The following is a 25,129-nucleotide window of genomic DNA, read 5'->3' as shown; positions in this document are numbered from 1 at the left end:
ACTCCGAGGCTAGGAGGGAGATGTTTCGACATTTTCAAGAGTGTGGGGGTCAATTAACCATCCACAGACCCCCCTCCCAGCAAGCTGAGGTATTTTCGGCTCAATAGAGCTGTGGATGGAGCCCAAGGATAAAACCCGAGGCGAGCCCGAAGATCAGCTGTTTGTCGGTAAAAAGACTGAGGGCGGTGGGGAGGATGTCAACATCAAAGCCTGGCTGTCACGACCGGGTCAACCACTGAGTCTAATACAGCTGATGAAATGGTTGGCGAGACGGTGGCAACAGCGACTCCGGATAGGGTGTTGATGATGATGCCTGGGCTAATAGGCGCTGCATGTAGCAACAGCGGCGATGATGTCTACGGCAAGGGGGGTTACCACAATGGCGAGGGGAATGGCGCTAATGGCAGCGACGGCAACACCAGGAGGCTGCAAGGAAGCCCTCGTTGTTAATAGAGGAGAGGGCAATGCTGCAAAGGCTATAAATGTTAGGATCCCTTCAACCTCTAGGGATCTGTTGCACTCCTCTTTCTTGAAACTCTGAGGACTTACTAAACTAATTGAACTAAGTAGCCTGAGCAAGGTGATGGATAGGGACTGAGGATTACAAACTGGAGATGATGACTTACTCTCCCCCTCAACTGTCCCTCTCTCCTTTATCAGATCTAGGTCTATTACGACCACTCAGCGTTAACTTGCAATCTTAGATCGATCTGCAGCTTTATTTACCACCTATTCCCCCAAGATTACCCTGATTATTTAACCCTAAATTCTTTGTCCAGTGGCTCTTACTTTTTTGATCTAATCCTCGGCCATCGCTGGTATCAGGACTGGAGGAGATACAGACATCGAGAGTCTTGGATTATGGGGAGATAGACCACCTTCTCTTTGTTTGTTTCAAATGCTTTGGTCGCTGTGAGAGGACGACCCTTTGAGACCTCTACCCCCACCTCCTTTGGATGGACTTACTACAACCACAAGACTTCCCATCGTCGTGAGAGGGCGATGATGTTCCGATGTATTGACATTTCTAACATACTGGTCTCCCTTTTACATCTATTTCCTCCCTTATTTTAAATTACCTGTCTTAACCATCTCTAACACTCTTAGAAGAAAATGATCCTTCATCTCCTTCAACTCGCTCCTATCTTTGATGTATTCAACTGCGGAGCTCCTTGCACTGCGAGATTCCCCCCTCTCGCATGTCTGGCCCTCTCAGTTATCAAGGGCCGCCCTTGAGGACGGGTTTTGGAACCCTGAGAGGTGGCTTGCAAAAAACCGACGGCTTTGGGGGTTTTTAGATAAATCTTTAAGTTCTATTTTAAGGGGTTCTGGGAGGGATTGTGGGAATGGATCTGGGGGGATCCATAAATCCACTGAACGGGGTAATGGGTCTGATGATCACGGTGGGGAGGATGGGGACAGAAATCTGACAAGGATGCAGGGGGATGAAGCGATGGGCATTAGTATAGTAAGTGGGAGGGGCAGATATGACGGCTGCAGGGGGCCATATTATGTTTCGGGAGCGCGCACTCGTTGTTTACGAGCGATTGCCCACTCCGACCCCCAAAGCGCTGCTCGTTTCCCGGGTTGTCTCAGACCCTGGCTGATGTTATGTAATGCCAGGTCAGTGGTAAATAAAGCCCCCCTCATTCATGATCTTATTTCAGAGGGGGGTGCTGACCTGGCAGGGATTACGGAGACCTGGTTAGGCCAGGAGGGAGGAGTTCCCCTTGTGGAAATGTGCCCGCCAGGTTTCCGTGCATTCCATCAGCCAAGGACTCAGGGAAGGGGTGGGGGAGTGGCAGCAATCATTAGAGAAAGTCTTTGCCCGAGGGAGGCCACTGTTCCTCAGATAGCCGGATGCGAGTCCCTCCTTGTGAAGTGGGGTCGGGGGATTCAGATGGGCCTACTGATTGCGTACCTGGCTCCCTGCCACGTAACAGCGGTCCTGCCTGAGCTGCTCGACATTATAGCCGGGGTGGCGGTGGAAACCCCCAGACTTATTGTTATGGGGGATTTTAACCTGCCATCCGCTGGTGAGATGTCGGAGATGGCTCGGGAGTTCATGGCTTCCATGACGGCCATGGACCTGACCCAGGTAGTTCAAGGCCCCACCCACTTGGGGAATCACACTCTGGACTTGATTTTTGTCTCTGAATGATCTAAGAATAGGGGATATAGACATCAAGCCCTTGTCATGGTCTGATCATTCTCTCCTTCACATGGACTTTCAAGTCACTTCCACCCACCGCAGGGAGATGGAACCAACCAAATGGTTCCGTCCCAGGCGCCTGATGGACCCTGAAAGGTTCCTGATGGAGCTTGGGCCATTTCCTGAGACTCTGGCTCACAACTCGACTGAGGACCTGGTGGTCGCCTGGGACAGGGCGGCTACTGGGGCCTTGGACTGCGTTGTGCCTTTGCGGCCTCTGACCCGAGGCCGATCTCGTCTAGCTCCTTGGTTTTCCGAGGAGCTGAGAGAGATGAAGCGTCGGAAAAGACGCCTGGAGAGCGATTGGAGGACAAGCCGATCTGAATCTGACCGAACACAGGTGAGATCTTATATTAAGACCTACCTAGTGGCGATAAGAGCGGCGAAGTCTAGCTACTTCTCCGCTCTTATTGCATCTGCAGAGAACCGCCCAGCTGCGCTGTTTAGGGTGACCCGCTCCCTACTTCAGGTGGGGGTACGGGAAGATCCCTTAAAGGGTCGAGCTGAGGATTTTGTACAATTCCTGCATGATAAAGTCGCTCAGATTCGGGAAGGCCTGGACTCCGATTGGGTAGATCCAGGGGAGGAGACAGGGGCAGGTCTTGAGAGCGTTATCTGGGAAGTTTGACTCTGCGGCTCCTGAGGACGTGGACAGGATTCTGGGCAAGCTTAACGCTGCCACATGTTTATTGGACCCGTGTCCCTCCTGGTTGGTACTGGCCTCCCGGAAGGTTACACGAGGCTGGCTCCAGGGGATTATAAATGCTTCTCTGAGTGAGGGTGTCTTTCCCGCCGCCTTGAAAGAGGCGGTTGTGAAGCCCCTCCTCAAGAAGCCTTCCCTGGACCCGGCTATATTATCAAATTATCGTCCAGTCTCCAATCTTCGCTTTGTTGCGAAGGTTGTTGAGAGTGTGGTGGCATGACAACTACACCGATACCTGGATGAAGTTGTCTATCTGGATCCGTTCCAGTCGGGCTTCAGGTCACGATACAGCACTGAAACGGCATTGGTCGCATTGGTGGATGATCTTTGGAGGGCTTGGGACAGAGGTTGCTCCTCTGTCCTGGTCCTTTTAGATCTCTCAGCGGCTTTTGATACCATTGACCATGGTATCTTACTGCACCGGCTGGAGGGGTTAGGAATAGGGGGCACCGTGCTTCGGTGGTTCTCCTCCTTCCTCTCTGACCGTTCGCAGTTTGTGTTGGCAGGGGGGCAGAGGTCGACCTCGAGGCACCTTATTTGTGGGGTGCCGCAAGGGTCAGTCCTCTCACCCCTTCTGTTCAACATTTATGTAAAACCGCTAGGCGAGATCATCCGTGGTTTCGGGGTGAGTGTTCATCAGTATGCTGATGACACACAGCTATACATCTCCACCCCAGAGAACCCCAATGATGCCCTTGCTGTGATGTCCCATTGCCTGGAGGCCGTGCGGATCTGGATGGGGAGAAACAAGCTCAGACTCAACCCCTCCAAGACCGAGTGGCTGTGGCTTCCGGCGTCCCGGTATAGTCAGCTGGTACCATCACTGACAATAGGGGATGAGATCTTGCTCCCCACAGAGAGGGCCCGCAATTTGGGTGTCCTCCTGGATTCACGGTTATCTTTAGAAGATCATTTGACGGCCGTGGCTGGGGGTGCCTTTTATCAGGTTCGCCTGATCCGCCAGTTGCGTCCCTTTCTGGATCGGGACGCCTTGCGCACGGTCACTCATGCCCTAGTTACCTCCCGTATGGACTACTGTAATGCTCTCTACATGGGGCTCCCCTTGAAAAGCACCGGGAGTCTCCAACTGGTCCAGAACGTAGCTGCATGGGTGATTATGGGCGCAGCTCGTTACACCCATGTAACACCTCTCCTACGCGAGCTGCACTGGCTCCCGGTGGTCTTCCGGGTGTGATTCAAGGTGTTAGTTATCACCTTTAAAGCGCTCCATGGCTTAGGACCTGGGTACCTACAAGACCATCTTTTGCCACCAATAGCCTCCCACCGACCAGTTCGTTCTCACAGGGAGGGACTACTCAGGGTACCGTCAGTCAAATTATGTCGACTGGCGACTCCCAGGGGGAGGGCCTTCTCTGTGGGGGCTCCAACCCTTTGGAATGAACTGCCCCCGGAGATACGGACTATCCCTGATCTCCGTGCTTTCCGCCGTGCCCTCAAGACCCTGATGTTCCAACAGGCGGGGCTAAACATACGAACATGTGAATGATTTTGTAAATGTGATCTAATTCTGGGTTTTATTTAATTGACCAAACTAAGTAATAATTTTAATTAGCAATTTTATGATGTTTGTGTGTCTATATTTTTCTTGACTGTACACCGCCTTGAGTCCTACGGGAGAAAGGCGGTATAGAAATATAATAAATAAATAAATAAATAAATAAATAAATATTACAGGAATGATCTGTCAGATAACAGGAGCACAGAAACCCCCCGTTATTATATCTACTAGATTTCTATCCCACCTTTATTTTTTTTATAAATGACTCAAGGTGGCAAACATACCTAATACTCCTTCCTTCTCCCATTTTCCCCTCAACAAGAACCCTGTCAGTTGGGTTGAGCTGAAGGAGAATAACTGGCTTTTGTGCCCAAGGCCGGACTAGAATTGACCATCTCCTCATTTCTAGCTTGGTGCTTTAACCACCAGACCAACTGGCTCTTACAGTTGAGGAACTCTGCAAATAGGAGTTTCTTTCCAGGCCCCCCTGATTCTCTAACCCAGAAGATCCTCACTTACGTCTTCTTGTGTTGCTTCTGGACGGAAAACTTTGTCCAGTTCAAAAGATACCAGCTTCCCTTTGTGCATCAGATGCAGGATGGCGTCATCATCAGGGTCAAAGGTGACTGCGCCCACAACTTCTGGCCCCTCACCATCCTCTGCTTGTATTGGCCTAACACGGCCAAACACTCGGATATTGCCTTTAACAGGAAATGAGACTGTTTTAACGGTAACAGAGACAATCCAACACCGTCCCCAAATTATGCTGCTGCAGTGAACAAAACCAAAAGTTCATAGAACAATAGAGTTGGAGAGGGCCTTGGAGATCTTCTAGTCCAACCCACTTGCCCATGACAGGATGTCTTATACCATTCTGGACAAATGACTGACCAGCCAATTTTTGAAAACCTCCAGTGATGGAGCCCTCACAACTTCTGAGGCACTGATTAATTGTTCTCATTGTCAGGAAATTTCTCCCTAATTCTAGGTCGGATCTCTCTTTAATAATCTTTCACCCATTAGGTCTAGTTCTGCCCTCAGGTGCTTTGGAGAAGAAGTGGACCCCCTCTTCTTTGTGACAGCCTCTCAGATATTGGAAGACTGCTGTCATGTCACCCCTTCTCCTTCACTTCATTAAACTAGCCATACCTAGAGTCCTCAATTGTTCATCATATGGTTTAGCCCCCAGACACCTTATCATCGTTGTGGTTCCTCTTCTGCACTCTTTCTAGTATCTCAACATCTTTTTGTATCATGGTGACCAGAACTGGATGCAGTATTCCAAGTATGGTCTCACCAATGCTGTATAAAGCGGTACCATCACTTCATATGGTCTTGAAACTAGCCCTTTGCTAAAGCAACCTAGGACTGCATTATCCTTTTTGACAGTATCAGCACATTGATGGCTCATACTTAACTGGTTGTCTACTAGGATACCAAGATCCCTCTCATAATTGCTACTGTTGATCCAGGTGCCACCTTTTCTACTGTATACCTGTGCATTTGGCTTTTCTTGCCTATGAAGGAGGTTACTTTTCTTGTCACTGAACTGCATTTTGTTGGGATAGGGCCCAATGCTCAACTCTTCCAAGGTTCTTCTGAATCCTGAGTCTATCATCTAAAGCAGGGGTGTCAAACCTACAGGCCGAATGCATCACACGCTGGCCACGCCCACGCCTGGTTTAGCAAAGGGAAAAATGGTCATGATACATCATGTGACATTGCAAGTTTGATACCCCTGATCTAAAGTGTTAGCTAGTTTTCCCTAACTTGATGTTGTCTACAAATCTGATGAGTTCCCGTTCTGTCCCCTCATCTAGATCAATTATGAAGATGTTGAAGAATACTGGCCTAAGACAGAACCTTGAGGTACCCCACTGAATACTTCCCTCCATGTAGATGTAGTTCCATTGAGGACTACACGTTGAGTGCGGTTGGTCAGCCAGCTATGAATCCATTTGTAGTGATTCCCATGTTTTTCTCTTACTAAAAAGTAGGTTTTGTCAAATGCCTTACTGAAGTCTAGGTAAACCATGTCACAGCGTTTTTCTTATCCACTGATTGAGTTTATTGAAAATAAGTTTTCCCTGGCCTGATCTGTTTTTGACAAACCCATGCTGGCTTTTGTGTCTTTTTCATTTGGCAACAAGACACAAATGTGGTCCTTAGTTATTTCCCCCCAGATCTTCCCAATATCGATGTGAAGCTGATCGGTCTCTATTGGTCCTCCATCCACTTTTTCCCACTTTTTGTAGACTGGAACGCATCAGCCTTTTCCAATCCTCTGTTAGTTCCCCGATGCTCTAGGATCCTTGGAAGATTACGTTCAGTGGTTCCGAGATCATATCTGCCAGTTTCTTCAAAACCCTGGGATGTAATGCATCAAGTCCTGGTGATCTGAACTCTTGTAGAATGGACTATCCCAAAGATTCTTTTCCAAGCATCTTTCTTGGTTTTTCTTTGAAAACGTTTTTGCTTCTCATCCAAGCGGCTTCTGCAGTTCTAACCCAGATGTTAGAACTGAAGTAGCTTCTTGGATGAGAAGTGAAACATTTTCAAGGAAAAAAGTAAGGAAGTCCAGTTGCCTTTAGGAAAAGCACCTTTGGCACAGCCATTACCTGAATGGTCGAGAACCTCCATAGACACCTAGAGTGGACAGGTGTTGCCTTACCATTTTCTTGCCTATTTTGACTTGCATTCCTATTCTGTCTCCCACAGAAGAGTACCGGGCTTTTAGTAGGATAGATTATTTTTGTTTCTTTTCATGAAGACAGATGAAAAGAATGAATCGAGCAGTTCTGCTTTCTCCCTGCTACAATGTCCAAGGTTCACTGTAAACCTCTTCCAATTCTGGACTCAAAACAGAGCTAAACAAGTGGAAGAGAGGTTTCCTGACTCCCATCCTCAACCCAAGAAATCCTCCAGGTACTCTCCCTGCCTGGGGAATTCCCACGAGTATCTTCCTTAATGACTGCTTCCCTCAGTCAAGCGAGAGGCTTCTCACCTCTGGAATCACTTTGGCAGCCCCTTCATCAGGTACAATCAAGTCCTTGGATCCCAAAATGTGCCTCCACTATGTCAGGCAAGTCCCCCACCCCAAATCAGCAACTTTGGCCAACAACTCAAGACCCATTGCCAACACCCCTACTGTACCTGCTTTGCACACAATGCATGCAAGGGAGGAGGAGGAGGAGGAGCAAACCTTTCAATCGCACCAGCTCGTTGTGACATTTCTTGCGGAGTTGCAGCTCCTTTCGGTATTTTCTCAGCAGCTCCTGGTTGGTGCTGCTCACTTCTTCAATGGCTTGGCCAATCTTGGGAGAAAGACAAGCTGCATTAGGGGCTTCTATGTCCCTCAGCCTTTCCCAGGCCCCTCCTGCTTCCTAGGAACATGAGCTGCTCTCCCTGTGAAAAAGGGAGGAAGAGGAGGACGAGCTCACCTCAGCCCTGGCGCTCTGCAAAGCCTCTTGCAGCAGAAGAGGGAACTCTTTGACCTGGCGCTTCAAGCTGTTGTAGTCACTAGTGAGAGTACGAAGCGCCGGCTGGAGCGTGAGCAGATTGGCCCGCACACCTGCAAAAGGAAGAACTTCAAAGTTGGCCTGGAAAACGCTCACTTTCATTGGCTATCTCCGTTTTTCATTAACACCACTATCGGGTAACTCGGGGGGTGCTGAAAGAGTCTCCCAGCTGCCGCTCGGAAAGCAAATCCAAGCCGGCGCAGGATGGGCCTCCAGGTCCAAGCTACGCACCTGCCAGATTTTCATGAACTGCTTTCATTTCTAGTTGTGCTTGAGCAAAAGCCTCCTCAATGGCTCGGTTCTTGTCCTCCTCCATGTTCTGCATCTCCTCCAGCATCTGCTCCCGGGACTGCTCTAGCTCGGATTCGTACATCGTCACCTGGAGGAGGATGGACATTTGAAGTTCTGAGGCTTCTCCCCGTCTTCTTGAGCAGGACTTGGGGAGCTTCTTCTGCCATTTAGGAGAAGGGAGGAGGGGCAACTCCAAGCAGGGCTTTTACTGGGCGATTGCTCTGCCTCACCAGGCTTTAGAGAGGGAGGGCAGATGAGGCAACCCCCTCCTGTGTCCTTTCTCAACTCTATTCTCATCTCTGCAAATGGCGATCCCCTGATCATCTTTGTTAAGGAGGAAGGCAATGAGCTAAGCAATGCTATTTCATCTGCAGCACTGGAAAGCTGCCCTCCTACTAGAATCCAGGGATAAAATTGTCCCTATAGGAAGTCCTCAATTTACGATGGAAATCGGCACTAATTTTCTTCAGTAAGTGTGATATCACATGACTTAACATCATGCAGTCCCAGTCGATTGTTACTGGGGAAGCTGGCAAGAAGTTACAAGTCACAGACCAGCAGACAGGTAAGTGGCTGCAGCCAGGGAGGGAGGGAGTGAGGTGGTTTGCAGTGAGGGTCCTGGAGAATGTGCAAGAGTATGGTGAAAGTCAGGGAGGGAGCGTGGAAGTGTGCAAGTGGCTGGTGTGGCACAAGTGTGGTACAAATGCAGAGGAGTGGAAAGGATGCGCAGGTGGGGAGACTTACCCCAGTGGCTTGTGACTGCTGGCTTCCCCACTGATGTTTTGGGGAAACCAGCAGGGAAGATTGCAAACGGTGATCATGTGATCACAGAGTGCTGCAAACAGTTATAATTTTGAGCTGGTTGCCAAGTGCCCAAGTCACAATGTGGCAGGAAGCGGTGCTGGGATGGCGGGAACTCTGAGGACTGATCATAACCACCATTCATTCAGCACAACTTTGAATGGACACTGAAGGAATATTTGTAGGTCAAGGACGCTCTGCACTTGGGAGCCCACCAGATTTAGGCTTGAGAAGGGAAGGAACCACAGAGAGGAGGTGCCCGGCTGATTAAAGTTGCAGCAACAAAGAGGAAGTGGAGCTGCACCATTTAGAACCTGGACTCGGGTCCTTCCCTGAGGGACCAGAAGCCAAAGAGAAAGAAGCACCAGTGCTGACCTCAGTCCTCCGAGCAAGAGTCCCCCTGGAAGGCCTTGCCTCCTTCTTCCCCTCTGCCTCCGACCTTCTTTCTCTCCCTAGTGCTTGGGAGGGCTTACCTGGGCCCTGAGCTGAGCCGCCACCTTCTGGGAGCTCTGTAGTTGCTGCTCCATCTCCTTCAGCACCTGCCTCTGCATCCCAACCTGGTCCTGTAAGTACTGGTTCCGTGATTGGGCTTCGCTGAGGGCCTGCTTGGTCTTGGAGGATTCAACTTCCATCGTTTTGATGACATACTACAGGAAGCAGAACAGCCCAGACTGAGCCAACTCCCCAGAGCTGGGAAGAGAGGAAGAACTGGCCTGTCAGTCCCCTGGGCGCTGCACAACGCCATCCTCACCTTGACCTGATGAGGCTGGGCCTTGAGGCTTGCTATCACTTCCTGGCTGTCCCGCAATCTCCGGCTCAGCCGCTCCTCCTCCTCGGCCCTCTCTGCCAAGGAGTCCTTCAGCCGCAGCTCTACCTCTGCCAGACGGTTGGTCTTCTGCTCCACCTCCAGGTCCAACTCCGAAAGGCGTCCTTTCACGTCTTCCGCTTCCTGCTTCACTTGTGCCAGCTTCTCCTGCAACTTGACGTTCTCCTGCGGGAGGAAGGAAAAGGTCCCTAAGGAACAGGCCCACCTACAGGAGGGCCAACCGGAGGAGCAATGCCTCACCTGGCTGTGTGCACAGTTGGTGCATCTGACCGCATGCTTCCTCAGCTCCTGCAGCTGGGCCTCACACAGCTTTAACTCCTGCTTTAAGTGCACGTTTTCTGCAAGCAAGAGGTCTCTATGCTTCTCCAGGTCCGTCCCACCCTGTGAAGAGGCAGGCAAGGAAGAGAGGTCAGGTTCATGCTTTCAATGCTAAGAAAAGAGAATATTCGTAGCACAGGGGACGTGAGGGATCCTCGGTGCTCTTGCAGGCGTTTCATGAACCAAACTAGGTAACATCATCAGTGCTAGGGATGATGATGTTGCCTAGTTTGGGTCATGAAATGTCTGCAAGAAAACAAGCAAGTTCAGAGAACACCAAGGAGCCCCCCCACCTCTTTCAATGGCCAGGCTCCCTCCCGGAGAAAAGGCCAGACCGGAAGAGAAGAGAAAAGATCCTTGAAAAAAATATTGGAAATCTTAAGAGCACATTTCATCTCTTCAGTGGTTCCAAGTCTAAGTCCAAGACATCTAACTGGATTTAATTATCAATACTGTGCACGGATGAAGATTTAGATGTAATTCAGTCCAGAGTTCTTTTGCTTATTTGAATGCAGCATTCATTTTGCGCATGCTTGAAGATGGCGGTGTTGGGTTAGCTCCCGGTCTGACGATGGGGGCTATTTGGTCTTTTCGGGGGGTGTAGGGTCGCTAAATCCATCTGCGACCCCGAGCCCCAGCGAGGGGAGCTCCTGCCCAACCTGGGGAGGATTTTTACTCCCTCTGTGACATCGTGGTTGGAGCGAGGGGCTAGTGGTTTGGGAGAGGCCCTGGAGAGTGCTGAGGACGCCGAGGACTCCGGGGAACGCCGCAAAATTGATAGCAGCGGCAGCGGCGACGCTGTGGAACCACCCTGGGCGCTGCGGAACTGCCTGGAGCCCCGCGAGGTTATGGCGGCAATGAGGGGCGCCGTAAAACAGTAGAGGGCGCCGAAAAACAGCTGAGGGCACCGAGAAGGCAATGGCAGTGATGGCGGCGGCTGCAGCGGTAACGGCAGTAGCAGCGATGGTGGGAGCAGCTTGGTGTGGCCGCAGAGAGTCATCTGACTGCGGTCTTTATCTTCCATCAAGAAGAGGGGTTGGAGGGGGATGGAGCTCCGGCGGTAGTGCGAACGGCTGTGGGGCGATGCCCCCCCTCCTCCCCTCCCCCCCCCACACTCAAAGCAACAGAGCCAAGGCGGTGCTGGCGGTGGAGGCCAGTTGGCGGCGCTGGTTGCCCCCCCCCAGATGCATCTGTTATGGTGCTGGGGTGGGGGGGGGGTGACACTGGCGCCGGTGATGGCATCTGCCGCAGAATGCTGCAATGGTAGTCTGCTGAGAGTGAAGAGGAGAAGCTGAGGTGAGGAGGCCTGGACTTATAGATCGGCAGAGGAAGAGATGTTACCCTCCTCTGGGGATACTGCTTCCCTCCCTCCCTCTCCCCGCCTCCCCGCCCCCCCTTTTTTATGGGGGGAGGGGTTTACAAACTGCTACACTCTGGACACTTTGGACCCCCGCCCCACCATGTTCCACTCACGCCCTCGCTGGCAGGAGAGACTGAGCACCATTTGTAAGAACTGAGGGATTTTCTGTATCCCAACGGGGAGGATAGAACACTGTTCCCGTTAACTTCTTGTAACGGGACCGGCCATCATGAGAGGATGGTTGGCTATTAGCCTCCGTTGGAGAAAAAGAACATTGGACCTTCTCCCTGTCGTGAGAGGACAGTGGAGTCCAGCTCTATAAATGGACATTTTGTGACCTATGCTCAGTTATCCCTTTGGACTATGATAGACTCCCGGACTGGCCTTTCTTTCCCATCTTTGGTTCGGTTGATGCTCCAAAAAGCCGACCTCGCGCTGCGAGACTCCCCCTTCTCGCAGGCCTGGCCCTCCACATTATCGAGGGCCTATCTTGATGACGGGCTTTGGAACCCCGAGAGATGGCATGTAGCGAAGAGGGGGTTGAGGGGTTTTTTAGCTAAATTTTTAAAGAAAATTTTAAGGGGCCCCGGGAGGGAGGGAGGGGGTTGTAAAAGCGGACCTGGGGGGGTCCAGATAGCGACTGAGCGGGATGATGGGTCGATTAGTTGCGGCAGGAGGGTCGCGAAAGGAAATTTAACCGGGGAGCAGGGGGACGACAGGAAGGGCTGTGAAATTGAAATAATGAGTGGGAGGGACAGGTATGATGGACGCAGGGGGTCATATCAAGTGTCGGGGGTGCGCATACGCTGTTTACGAGTGATTGCGCACTCCGGCCCCCAATGCGTGACTCGTGTCCTGGGTTGTGTAGAGTCTCAGGCCCAGGGTCCGTGGCTGATGTTGTGTAATGCCAGGTCGGTGGTTAATAAAGCCCCCCTCATTTGTGATCTTATTTTGGAGGGGGGTGCGGACCTGGCAGGTATTACGGAGACCTGGTTGGGCCAGGAGGGGGGGGTCCCCCTCGTTGAGATGTGCCCGCCAGGTTTCCGTGCATTTCATCAGCCAAGGGCTCAGGGGAGGGGTGGGGGAGTGGCGGTGATTATTAGGGAAAGTCTTTGTCCGAGGGAGACCACTGTTCCTCAAATAGCCGGATGTGAGTCCCTTTGTGTGAAGTGGGGCCGTGGGGTGCAGATGGGTTTGCTGACTATGTACCTGGCTCCCTGCCACGTGGCAGCGACCCTGCCCGAGCTACTCGACGTCATTGCCGGGGTGGCGGTTGATACCCCCAGACTTATCGTCATGGGGGATTTCAACCTTCCATCCGCGGGTGAGGCATCAGAGGCAGCTCGGGAGTTCATGGCTTCCATGACGGCCATGGACCTGACCCAGTTAGTTCAAGGCCCAACTCACATAGGGGGACACACTCTGGACTTGATTTTTGTCTCTGGTCAGTGGTTGAATGATCTTGGTAGAAGGGACCTAGATATTAAACCCTTGTCATGGACAGATCATTCGCTCCTCCAACTAGACTTTCCTACCGCCTTCCCCCGCCGCAGGGAGACGGAACCAACTAGATGGTTCCGTCCCAGGCGCCTGATGGACCCCGAAAGGTTCCTGACGGAGCTTGGGCCGTTTCCTGAGACTCTGACACACGACTCGACTGAAGAGCTGGTGGCCGCCTGGGAAAGGGCGGCCGCTGGAGCTTTGGACCGCGTCATGCCTTTGCGGCCTCTGACCCGATGCCAATCTCAATTGGCTCCTTGGTTCTCTGAGGAGCTGAGAGAGATGAAGCGTCGGAAAAGACGCCTAGAGAGCATTTGGAGGACTAGTCATTCTGATTCCGACCGGACACAGGTGAGGTCTTATATCAAGACCTACCTAGTGGCGATAAAAGCGGCAAAATCTAACCATTTTTCCGCTCTTATCGCATCTGCAGAGAACCGCCCAACCGCCTTGTTTAGGGTGACCCACTCCCTTCTTCAGGGGGGAGTGCGGGAAGATCCCTTGCAGGGTCGTGCTGAGGATTTTGTGCAATTCCTGCACGATAAAGTCGCTCGGATTCGGGATGGCTTGGACTGGATGAGTCGACGGGAGGAGACGAGGGCAGGTCTTGAGAATGTTATCTGGGAGGAGTTTGATCCTGTGACTCCCGAGGATGTGGACAGGGTTCTGGGTAAGATTAGTGCCGCCACGTGTTTATTGGACCCGTGTCCCTCCTGGTTGGTGCTGGCCTCCCAGGAGGTTACACGAGGCTGGCTCCAGGGGATTATAAGTGCTTCTCTGAGTGGGGGTGCCTTTCCTGCCATCTTGAAAGAGGCGGTAGTGAGGCCCCTCCTCAAGAAGCCTTCCCTGGACCCGGCTGAATTAGCCAACTATCGTCCAGTCTCCAACCTCCGTTTTGTGGCAAAGGTTGTTGAGAGTGTGGTGACACGACAACTTCCCCGGCACCTGGATGAAGCTATCTATCTGGACCCGTACCAATCGGGCTTCAGGCAGGGGTACAGCACAGAAATGGCATTGGTCGCGTTGGTGGATGATCTCTGGAGGGCTCGGGACAGGGGTTGCTCCTCTGTCCTAGTCCTATTAGACCTCTCAGCGGCTTTTGATACCATCGACCATGGTATCATGCTGCAGCAGTTGAGGGGGTTAGGAATAGGGGGCACCGTTCTGCGGTGGTTCTCCTCCTTCCTCTCCGACCGCTCGCAGTTCGTGTTGGCAGGGGGACAGAGGTCGACCTCGAGGCATCTCGCATGGGGAGTGCCGCAAGGGTCGGTCCTCTCGCCCCTCCTGTTCAACATTTATGTGAAGCCGCTGGGTGAGATCATCCGTGGTTTTGGGGTGAAGTGTCATCTGTACGCTGATGATACTCAGCTGTACATCTCCATCCCAGACCACCCCAACGATGCCCTTGATGTGATGTCCTGCTGCCTGGAGGCCGTGCGGGCCTGGATGGGGAGGAACAGGCTCAGACTCAACCCCTCCAAGACCGAGTGGCTGTGGCTTCCGGCGCCCCGATATAGTCAGCAGGTGCCATCGCTGACTATTGGGGGTGAATCTTTGCCCCCCACAAAGAGGGCTCGCAATCTGGGTGTCCTCCTGGACGCACGGCTGTCTTTAGAAGAGCATATGACGGCCGTGGCCAGGGGGGCCTTTTATCAGGTTCGCCTGATTCGCCAGTTGCAGCCCTTTCTGGATCGGGACACCCTGCGCACAGTCACTCACACCCTTGTCACCTCCCGGCTGGACTATTGTAATGGCCTCTACATGGGGCTCCCCTTGAAGAGCACTCGGAGGCTCCAACTGGTCCAGAATGCGGCCGCGTGGGTGGTTATGGGTGCAACTCGTTGCGCCCACGTGACACCCCTCCTGCGCGAGCTGCACTGTCTCCCAGTGGTCTTCCGGGTGCGATTCAAGGTGTTGGTTACCACCTTTAAAGCGCTCCATGGCATAGGACCCGGGTACCTTCGAGACCGACTTCTGCCACCAATAGCCTCCCACCGACCAGTCCGCTCCCACAGAGAGGGTCTCCTCCGGGTGCCATCAGCCAAGTTATGTCGGCTGGCGACACCCAGGGGGAGGGCCTTCTCTGTGGGAGCCCCAGCCCTGTGGAATGAACTGCCCCCCGAAATACGAAAGATTTCCGACCTCCGGGTGTTTCGCTGCGCTCTGAAGACCCTGCTGTTCCGCCAGGCAGGGCTATTAACATAACGTTTTAAATTGGGGTATTTTAAATTTCTGGGATTTTAATTGGAGCCTAATTATTTAATGATTTTAAATTTTAATTGTTGTTTTGTTCTGTGTTTTGAAATAGGCTGTACACTGCCCTGAGTCCTTCGGGAGAAGGGCAGTATAGAAATAAAATTATTATTATTATTATTATTATTATTATTATTATTATTATTATTATTATTATTATTATTATTATTTCTAATGCATTTACCGGGGGCAAAACATTACAATCTAAAACTATGGAAAGCTGAATTAAATTATTCCTATAACCGTCCTAAACGCACTGCTTGTCTTTGTGTGCACGCAGATAGCAAATAATGACAGGAGGAGGCGAGCTCAGCCTGGGCCCTGCTCAATAGAAAGAAGGGCCGGAGTAGAAGGGAGCTTCTTCTCAGACAATCTTTGGAAGACATCAGGAGACTGAGCAAAGGCCTGCAGAGGGAGGAGGAGGAGGAGGAAAGGCTCCAATGAGTCACAGTCAAACAGAAGATGGACTCGCTATAAACAAGCCCAGCAAATTAGGCGGAAGGCTGTAGCGTCAGACTGCACAACACAACACCTGTGGGTGTCCTCCGTTGGGCAGAGAGCCTACCCAAATGAAGGCAACAACATAAACAAACCCCAATTGATCTAGCAATGAGAAGTATGTGTGTGTGTGGGGTGGGTGGGTTAATTATTGTTTTTCCTTCCGAACAACACCCTCGTAATTTGTACAAATGAACGTTGCATTGTACACCACATGGCTTTGATTATCAGGTATTAACATACACACGGCAGGGAGAGGCTTTGGTTTCCTGTGCTCATCTTCTCAAGCAGAGTCCCTGCTCTTCTGGCTCAGAGAAGGCAGGCCAGAGTCCTCCAGCCTCAAAGCAAAGCTGGCACCAACTTCTCCCCTCCTGGCAACTCCTCCGCTCTAGCCATGCCCTCCTTTTTAAAATAAAAATAAAACCTTGACAAAAATATTTCCTCCTGACCAGACCAGTTCATAGCTCCCTCCAAGTGCCCACAATCCCTATCCCTCCCAGCCAACATGCCCGAAGCCCTGTCAGTTGTAGGCAATGGAATTTGTAGTCCAGTACCTCCTGAAGGCTCAAGAAGGGAAAGACATTGTCAAAGAAGGGCTTGTGAAGGATCCGGGGGCCAGTGAGGCAGGGGAGGAAGTGGGCTTATCTGCCATGGAGCAATGCCAACGGCAGGCCTGAGCGGAGCTGTTCCTCGAAAGACCAGCGCAAGGATAGAAGGCTGGCACTGACGCAGACACATCTGCCTAAATTTGAGTAGGATGTGGCTGTTTCAAACCAGGTTTTGTGAGTTTCAGAAATAACACAAGGTTAGCAATTCAGTGTGCTGCACTTCCCATAAGACACATCGCTCTTTGGAAGCTTTGGCACACAAATGCAATGGTCAGTTAGCTAATGACAACTGTTGGGGTTGTCAAACTAGTACCAAAGTCCAACCCTGCAGCGAGTTTGAGAAAACTACTGGACACACCATCTGGGATTCCTTCCCTTATTTAAGGCTGCATCATACACATAAGTGGAATTTGACTGATGCTGACCTTGGAAGTCCTGACTGGAACCAAGAGAGAAGCCCCCCAACTCACCAGCGTGGAATGAAGCCTATTCATCTCTTGAGCTGGCTTTGGGAGTCTGTCCTTCAGGCTTTCTGTCTGCCAATACAAAAGAGGGACTGAAATACAACATTCATTTATTACCCAAGGAGCTTATTTATTTTATTAACTTATTACACATGGAAATGCTAAGTTAAATTCCACCTGCCAACTTCTGCTTTACAAGTTGCTCAGTTGTTTGAAGTTTGGCTCTGGTCTCTCAGCTCCAGTTTTTTAATTCTACTGGCTTATCTCAAACATCAGACTCATGAATTCTGCCAGCCAGCCTCTTGCAAAAGTCATCTTAAGCAGCAGCTGCCAATTCCTTGGTGAGCCAAGAGGAAAGACGGACGGAAGCGTGGAAATGCCCGTCTTGAATACCCAGCTGGCAAAGGGCGCCGTGCACTGTGAGGTCAGCCATGAGAGCAACTCTTCCAGTGTTTATTAAAAGAACGGGAAGCCCAGATGAACACACAACTGGGTTTCACCAGAAACTGAGTAAAGGGGAATCTTTCCACATCTTTCCATCTGTAGCAGAGTCATAAGATCCTGCGCAATAAGGAACAAGCCAAGCCCACAGAGAGTATCAAAGTGCTGAGAAAGTTTCATGCAAACAGTGAGGCTGAAAGCAGGAGATGACAGATCTTCTTTGCCTGGCCTGGGAAAGGCATTGGGGGGAAAGCTGAAACTCCTTTGCAGGGAAGGCAGTTTCACACCGTTTGGCATTTTCTAAGCACTTAAGATCGTTTCCTGCAACCGAGGCCAGCTGCAGATCCAAAGGGCCATTTCTCTTCAAGCCACGGCTGGAATTGAGCTAACTCAAGTTCCCTTTCTGGGCTATAAGACTCAACCTACGTGTGCTCTGGACGTTCCTATCTGTCTGGAGCTGCAGATTAACCAAAAGGGACACAATTATGTGCCAATTAAACATGTAGGCATGCTGGCAAGCTGGAATTGTTTTAGAGAGAGGGAGGGAGGGAAGGAGAAGGAAAGAGAGGGAGAGGGAGAGAGACTGACTTAGCACTCTGAATCAGGAAGGCACATGTAGAAACATGGTGTAGAAGTTCCAAAGCTCTATGCAAATTTTCACTACACATTTTGGGCGTGATTTTCTTTTACTCCCCCCTCCCATTTCTTAGTTGCATTTATTTATTTATTTATTTATTCATTCATTCATTCATTCATTCATTCATTCATTCATTCATTGTTTTCAATGTGGTTTTGGATAATATGCCATGTTAAAATGAAACAAGCTCGACATATTACACAAATGCAGGTGTTTTGCCTTTGGTCATGATGATTAAGCATATTGTACAAACACAGCCTTTGGGTGTTAGACTCACACAACCATCCGAGTGATGTTGAGCCACAGAGAAGGCGAAGAGGAGGAGGGTGCAGGAGATACTAGGATGGGGCAGAAAGGTGGGAGGCAAGACTCCTCCGGTCCTCTCCAGCCATGGGGGAAGCATATGAGGGAGGAGGTGGGGAGAAAGGAGGGCTGGTCAGGGATGCCGGCAAAGGGCACCAAAGTCGTCCGGATTTCTCCTCTGAAAGTACCTTGTTCTGCAGCTGCGCAGCCTGAGGGACGAGGCTGCTCTCTCGCACGGCAACTTTCTCCTGCAGCAGCAATAACTGTTGCTGCAGCTGCAGCTTCTCCTCCTGCAGTTGAGCGCAGGACTCCACCAGCTTCTGCACCACCGGTAGACGATGGGGGCCACCGGGAAAGTTGCTCCGCTTCCCACCAAAGACTCTTCCTCCTGCCAGAAAAGAGGGAATTGAGCAGAGCCCTCCAGAGCAGCGGCCAGCCTGGTCAGCAGCCTCAGGGCCAGAAGTGACATCAGGAAGGGCAGCAGGCAGAAAGCGGCCTTCACTGAAGCAAGGGCCCCAACAGAAGATCCGGGGAGGGGGCACAGCAACAACAGTCCCCTCTTAGAGGATGAGAGGGGTTTTCTTGCTGCTGCCAGGAGATGGGGGGGGGGTGAGCTGCCCGACCCACCTGAGCCAAGAAGGCCCAGCCTGCCTGGAACAAGTGAAGGGAACTGAAAAAAATATTACATTTACGTATTTGTTTGGGATGCTGCCAGAGGCGGATTCAAGCTTTTCTGACTTTCTCTGAAATTCCGTTTGTTTTCTTCATCAGATCAAATCATTTTATTAAAAAAAATTAAATGTTGACTTCAAGTGAACAGAATTTGAATCTTATCCTTTGGCCGTAATTTAGCAATTGCTGGATCAACATTCCTGTTTGTCTTTCACCTCACAATCAATGTAGCTACTCCAATTTGTAAACACAAGTGTGTTAGAGAGAAACTTGAATAATTCAATCTGTTATCAAACCACAAAACAAGGACACAGGACATCTGATTAATCAAGAGTACAAAAATACAAGTTTCCAAACGCAGCACCGTGATCTGAGAGGGACATAAAATAACACAAAAGACACAGAAAGGGAGCATCAGAAAGGCTTCCTCAAACTCCCAAATGGAATACTTGCAGCGGGATGCACACAACAACCACACAAGTGGAGATAAGCCTTTGTGTCTGCCCTCCTAGCCCACAGCCATTCCTGTCCCCAAAAGTGAGAGAGAGAAAAAGAACACTAAAGCAGAATTCTGGATTTTAAGACACAGAAGACCCTACAGCAGGGTCTTAAACCCAATTCCAGTGAGGGCCACATTAGGGTGGTGTCTGACCTTGGGGGCTAGATGTCACTCGTGTCAGGGGCATCTCTGGTGGCCCGATTGCTCTGCCAGCAAAAGCGGGCTCCCGAGGGGTGTTGCGCGCGGCCCCCCCGAGCTACGCTTTCTCTGGCAGAGGGCGGCAAGAGGCCATCGCAGCTGAAAACAGAGCTTGGGAGGGCCGCATGCAATCCTCCGGAGCTCTGTTTTCACTGCCAGAGGCACCGCAGGCCAGTCCTTTGCTGTTTCTAGGGCGGCCCCATGGGCCAGATCTAAGCACCCCGCAGACCTGATCCAGCCCCCTGGCCTAGAGTGCCTTAGTGGGAATTTGAGATAAATAAGATGAGAACAGCCGATAGCCAACAAATAGGAAAACCTCCCTGACAAACAGCCAGCTGGTGAGCAACCCAGAAATGTTCTCCCAGAAGGGGTTCCCTGTGCTAAAACCAGTTGGCAGAGCAGGAAAGGTTTCGGTGAGGCTTCTTCCATTCACGACATGGGATGTGCTTCTTGCAACCCCAGTATTTAGCCTGGCTCCGCAGCACAACGGTTCTTCTGTGGACCCCCATCCGCTCCAGACACTACCTTGAAATGGGGGAGGAGGGATTTCACAGTTTGTTTCCTCAGCCTCTTAAACCTGCAGGAAAACATGGCTTGAAGGGACACTTCAAACAGCCCCAAGATTATCTCGGATTCTCGGAAGCGCCAGAGCCAGGATAATGTCAGTGCCCCTGTGCTCACTGCATTGCAAATAGCCTGGGCTACCTTGGCCTTGACAGAGAGACTGAGGAAGGAGGGAGGGGAAAGAAGGAACAGGGTCCTTTTCTGCAGGAAGATGCTGTGGTTGACCAAAGGAGCCTCTTTGCAAGACTTTCCTCCAAAGGTCCCAACCCCACAGAAAGCTGTTTTTTCCCCCTGCCTTCTCTGCAGCCAGCAGGAAAGGCAACTAGAATTACTTAAGGAACCTGAACTTATAAGTGACTCTGCTCATTTGTTAAGTTCAGGATTAAAATCAGTTGAAGTGCAGAAAAGTCAATTGAACGGGAAGGAGAGGGAGAGGGAGAGGGAGAGGGAGAGAGAGAGAGAGAGAGAGAGTAGTTGAGCTTCTAAAATTTGCGATTTGCAAAAAATCTGCTGCTGCAGAAGTGGTGAAACTGACGTTGCTCTTCCAACGAAATCGTCTAGTGCGAGTTGGGAACTAAGTCCCAGAGAGCCCAGGAAAAGGGGCCATGGGGGGGGGGGGGGCAGAGAGGGAAAAGGTTCTTGGGAAGCCATCAATGAGGAGCAGGGCGGCTGGGAGTGACCATCATTTTTGGCACTATCCTCCAAATGCATTTGTTTAAGTCAAATTTGAAATGTTAATGTATCTTAGATGTTTATAATTATAGAATCAGCACCACTTTTATGCTAAACACAATTCAGTTTACCCTCAGCCTCCAACTGAGGCTAACAACCATCTGTATTCCAAAGTTATGTATCTACAACTTGAGATACAATCACAGCCATACAAGCAGAAAACCGATAAGCAGCAAAATTCGCTTGTCATTCATTGCTTCTCCACTACACACTCCATGCAGCTGATGGACAAGAGATCCCCAGCCCTCCTCCTGGCTCCTAACACAGCTGCAGCATCCGAAGAGAACTAGGAACCTCCTGAGCAGTTCACCGGATCTGGGACCGTGGGAACTCATTCTACTATCCAAGCAACGTATAGATCCAAATGGCATTATGGATTTCTACTCTTCCAAATTCTCGTCTAAAATAGCAGTAAGTGGCTTGCTACTGACTAAAACAAACTCTTTCAGAAGCAAGTACTCATCATCTTGTTAAAAACACCCAGAATGTAAATCCTGTCCTTCCCCATTCCTCACCACTTAATTGTGCGCCTTGCTTCCAATTATCCATGTCCTCCTTATAAATCTCACACCCAGGTGATTTTACTAGAAGGAAAAGAGCAGGGTACTCACAACCGCACAGCGTGGCACATGTCAAGCAGCAGGTGTCACCTGCTTGCTGAAAATCAGATTCCCCCCCCCCTCAGGCTTTCCGCCCCTTGTTGAGAGGAGCCGTCTCAGTATTTCCCACAAACCTTAATGCTGGGGAGGCTTTCAATTTCTCCTCTGCTCTTCACGGCCTGAGGCAGCTGATGGGGGGGGCGAGGGGGGGCAAAACGAGCCCTCTAACAGCAGAACGGCAGGTGCATCTGCCACGGGCCCACAGCAAGCCGCCTGCGCAAGCCACGCAACTGCACAGAATCCCTCATGCAAGGTTTGTATCATGGGGAGCTTTAAAGTCCTGAGGAAGACCGGCAGCCATCCTGGGTTTTGCTGCACGAGGACCCCCCAATGACCCCCCAGATGAGGCAGGGGCTTCCAGCCTGGTCCTCCTCCTTTAAATCTCCTAGCAACCTCTTCCACCAAGGGAAAATCATGCCAGGCCCAGCTGATTGGAGCAGCTCCGCCGCTTACAGATCTCCGTTCCTGCTGCCAGACGGAGCCGTGGCTCCCTAAGTCTCCCCTGGCCCTCTGCTCACTAGAGGTGCTTCTTCCGACGCTTCCCCAGCCTGCTTTCAGGAGACGTCTCTGCACATCGAGGGCTTCCTTCACTGGCTCACCTGGCTGTGAAGCCCCGGAGTAGGAAAAAAGAGGCTTGTCGCAGCCTGCAAGCCAGAACCAACTCGGGGCTGCTGCCTCCTCCTCCCCCGGACAGACCTCGACAAGCCCAAGCTGGCTCTGAACAGCAGAGCAAGAAGCAACCTGCAGACCTCCCTGTCTGGCAAATGAGCAAGAAGACCCCATCGATGCTACTCTGACAGCCGACGGAGGGGCCAGCCAAGGCACAGGAAACCAGGGCTGAGAGCAGCAAAGGGATCCTGCCAGAGCTGTGGGCAGGAAGGGGCGAGGGACCCTCTGGCTGGCATCTCTAGCCAGGAGCCAGAATGACTGGCCCTGCTTTCCCAGGGAGCCCTGGGGAGGGGGACGGTGGGAAGCCAGGGAGGATGCCTGCCTGTGGAGTATCCCCCATGGCGCCCATCCAAAGGCTGCTTGCCTGCCTTCCTTTCGGCTGCCCTTCCAGCCTGTCTCTGCGGGCTTCACGGACTCCAGAGGGAGGTTAAGAAAACCAAACCACACAACTGAAGTGCTGCCCCTTTTTCTAGGTTGCCTACTTTGGTAACGACATGTTTGCAAGGAGAAAACCGAACCCAATTTATTTCCTTTTTATTTACCAAACTCAGCAGGGTGTGGTAGGCGAAGGTGGCTCTCCTCCAGGAGGGGATCTTAAGAATCTCCCTGGGGCCATTCAGTCTTGCCAAGGCAGCTTGAAGGCCACGTTCAGGGTGGATAAAGAGCCGAGGTGGCACAATGGTTAAAGTGCAGTACTGCAGGCTACTTCAGCTGACTGCCAGCAGTTCGATTCTCACCAGGCTCAAGGTTGACTCAGCCTTCCATCCTTCCAAGGTGGGCAAAATGAGGACCCAGATTGTTGGTGGCAATAGGCTGACTCTGTAAACTGCTTAGAAAGGGCTGTAAAAGCACTACGAAGCGGTATATAAGTCTAAGTGCTATCACTATTGCTATAATGGGGATTAACACCTGGGGCTACGGTATATCCAGGACACCTGCAGAATTTGGTGAAAAAAGTCAAGACGGCAACCACAACAGTGCGACCAAAGCGGTGTTGCATGTAAAAAAACAAGCACTGGTCACATAGCCACCATTTTTTTTTTACCAATCCCGTGGACAGCCCACATCCAATTTTGCTCTAGGTGGAAGAGTGGGAGACGGGAGAGCCAAGAGGGCTTTCAATACATTCTGGAAAAGCAGAAAAGATGCTGAAACAAGCAACAATAAGCAACAAACTGGAGGGCTGGGAAAGCACTGGATCTCAACCAGTGGAGGGATGCTTCCAATGCATGAAACTCGGGGCAACAAGATATTCCCCACATCTAAAACCTCTCTTCACCAAAAGCCACGCCAGTCCTGAGTTGCTGCAAAGGACTCCAAAGGCCAAATTAGTCTTAACCCTCTGGAGATGCTAGAGAGCAGGCTTCCGATTCCCCCCTCCCCCAGAACCTCCAGCAGCAACTTGAAAGGTTTGGGAACATCCATTAGTCACATCTCAGTACCTGTGTTCTCCATGTTCCTCCTGTCTTCAGCTTTCCACTCTGGGATGCTGCAGCTGCCGGTCCAGCGTTTCTGTGGCTGCCAAGGTGGCCCTCAATCTTCGTCTGTCAGCTGGTTTTGCACACCTTTGTGGAGCTGCTGGCAAAACAGAAATCCTCAGCTGAAGGTGGAACCTCTTCTGACTCACCGTTTTGTCACAGCCAAGAGAAACGCTGTGGAAATGAAGCGCTTTTTCCCCTTGGAGCCTTACACAAGTCAGGAAGGAGAAGTTCCTGATTCTGGAGAGTAATTCAAGCATTGTTGTGAGCCTGTGCTTCAAGTCACGGACTTTGCAATGGCTCCCCGAGTCTCTTCCCAGTCAGCTGTTCAACATGCAAGCATCTGAGTTGTGGGCAGAGCGTTTCTCTTGGCTGCAGGCACCCTGGAGGAGTCTGCCAGGGCCAAGTTGTTGTTTCCTCCCGTTCACCTCAAGAACAGAATGCTTGAAACACACACACACACACACCAGGTTTTTCTGAAAAGCAACCTCTCAACACCTGCAGCAACCCCCCTTGGCATCCCAGCTAGGGGGAAGCAGGGATCTGAGAGAAGGGCACCGCTGGCCATTCCCTCCTGCCAACGCCAAGGAGTAGCACCAAGAGGCATTTCCTGCCCAGCTGGTTATTTAAGGCCATTCATGGATGTCCAACAGCTCTGACAAACCAGGACAGACTTTATAGCAATAGGAAACTGTAAATCCCAGGAGAGGGGAGGGGAGGTGAAGGCCAGTTCAGCTGCACCGCAGGCCTTCCCTATGGAAGGAAGTCATTCTGGGCTCATAAACCAAGAAACATCCATCCAACATTCACCTATCGAGAGATACTCGGTGATGTCTCACACAGCCCTTCTCCCAGTGGCTTTTCCTTCTTAGAGGCCACTGACCTCAGGATCTCCCCAGATGCCATTCACAAGGCTCAGGACGCTCTGCAGCCCTTGAAACAATTTGGTTCTTTGGCAAATTCCTCCAATTTTCACCCTTCTTCCTGGCTGGCAGGTAATGTGGCTGAAGGTGGAAACAGCTGGCTGATGGAGGGTGCCTCTCTAGCTGACAAGAGCAGCTCAGGTGGCCCCAACTGTTTGGCATCCATAAAATGGGCTGCTCGGTGGTCCCAGTACCAGCTTCAGCAGGACCCAATTCCTGAAAGGCCCTGAATGACCAGCTGAGAACTGATGGAGGAGAGCCACGTTCCTCAATCACAGGAACTTCCATGTTCTGCAAACAACCTGAAGTCATTCCTACGGTGCTAATACCCCCCACCCACCCCCAAGAATGGCTGTTTAGACAGGTTCACTTTTCTGAAAGTACTTTTTAAAAGAACAAGGCAAAGTGAAGTGCAATGAAGTTCATTTTTTTTCAGTTTAAACAGCTCCTTGTTAATCAGTGGAAAATACCATCACCTCAATT

At 51.1% G+C, this 25,129-nt stretch overlaps 1 protein-coding gene across 4 annotated transcripts in view; it reads right to left on the bottom strand.

Moving 5' to 3' along the window:
• The window catches only part of KIFC3 (kinesin family member C3), a 37,704-nt gene extending 13,474 nt beyond the window's left edge, over positions 1-24,230 (bottom strand). For 2 of the 4 annotated variants that reach the window (XM_070952921.1, XM_070952922.1), the window contains exons 1-10: positions 23,688-24,230; positions 18,441-18,640; positions 16,878-16,943; positions 10,111-10,251; positions 9,796-10,035; positions 9,518-9,691; positions 8,184-8,331; positions 7,875-8,005; positions 7,637-7,748; positions 4,954-5,135 (exon numbers count right to left, since the gene is read on the bottom strand). In XM_070952921.1, coding sequence (XP_070809022.1) covers positions 4,954-5,135; positions 7,637-7,748; positions 7,875-8,005; positions 8,184-8,331; positions 9,518-9,691; positions 9,796-10,035; positions 10,111-10,251; positions 16,878-16,943; positions 18,441-18,640; positions 23,688-23,700 — 1,407 coding nt within the window. In that variant the 5' untranslated portion in view covers positions 23,701-24,230. The remainder of the gene's footprint in view (positions 1-4,953; positions 5,136-7,636; positions 7,749-7,874; positions 8,006-8,183; positions 8,332-9,517; positions 9,692-9,795; positions 10,036-10,110; positions 10,252-16,877; positions 16,944-18,440; positions 18,641-23,687) is intronic. The other 2 variants (XM_070952918.1, XM_070952919.1) reach the window with 2 other exon arrangements.
• Positions 24,231-25,129: the final 899 nt, after the last annotated feature.

Source organism: Pituophis catenifer, unplaced genomic scaffold, assembly GCF_029215685.1.
Source record: "Pituophis catenifer annectens isolate HBS135680 unplaced genomic scaffold, rPitCat1.0.hap2 SCAF_13, whole genome shotgun sequence".
In the NCBI taxonomy this organism is placed as follows: domain Eukaryota; kingdom Metazoa; phylum Chordata; class Lepidosauria; order Squamata; family Colubridae; genus Pituophis; species Pituophis catenifer.
This window is presented reverse-complemented; position numbering and strand designations above follow the sequence as displayed.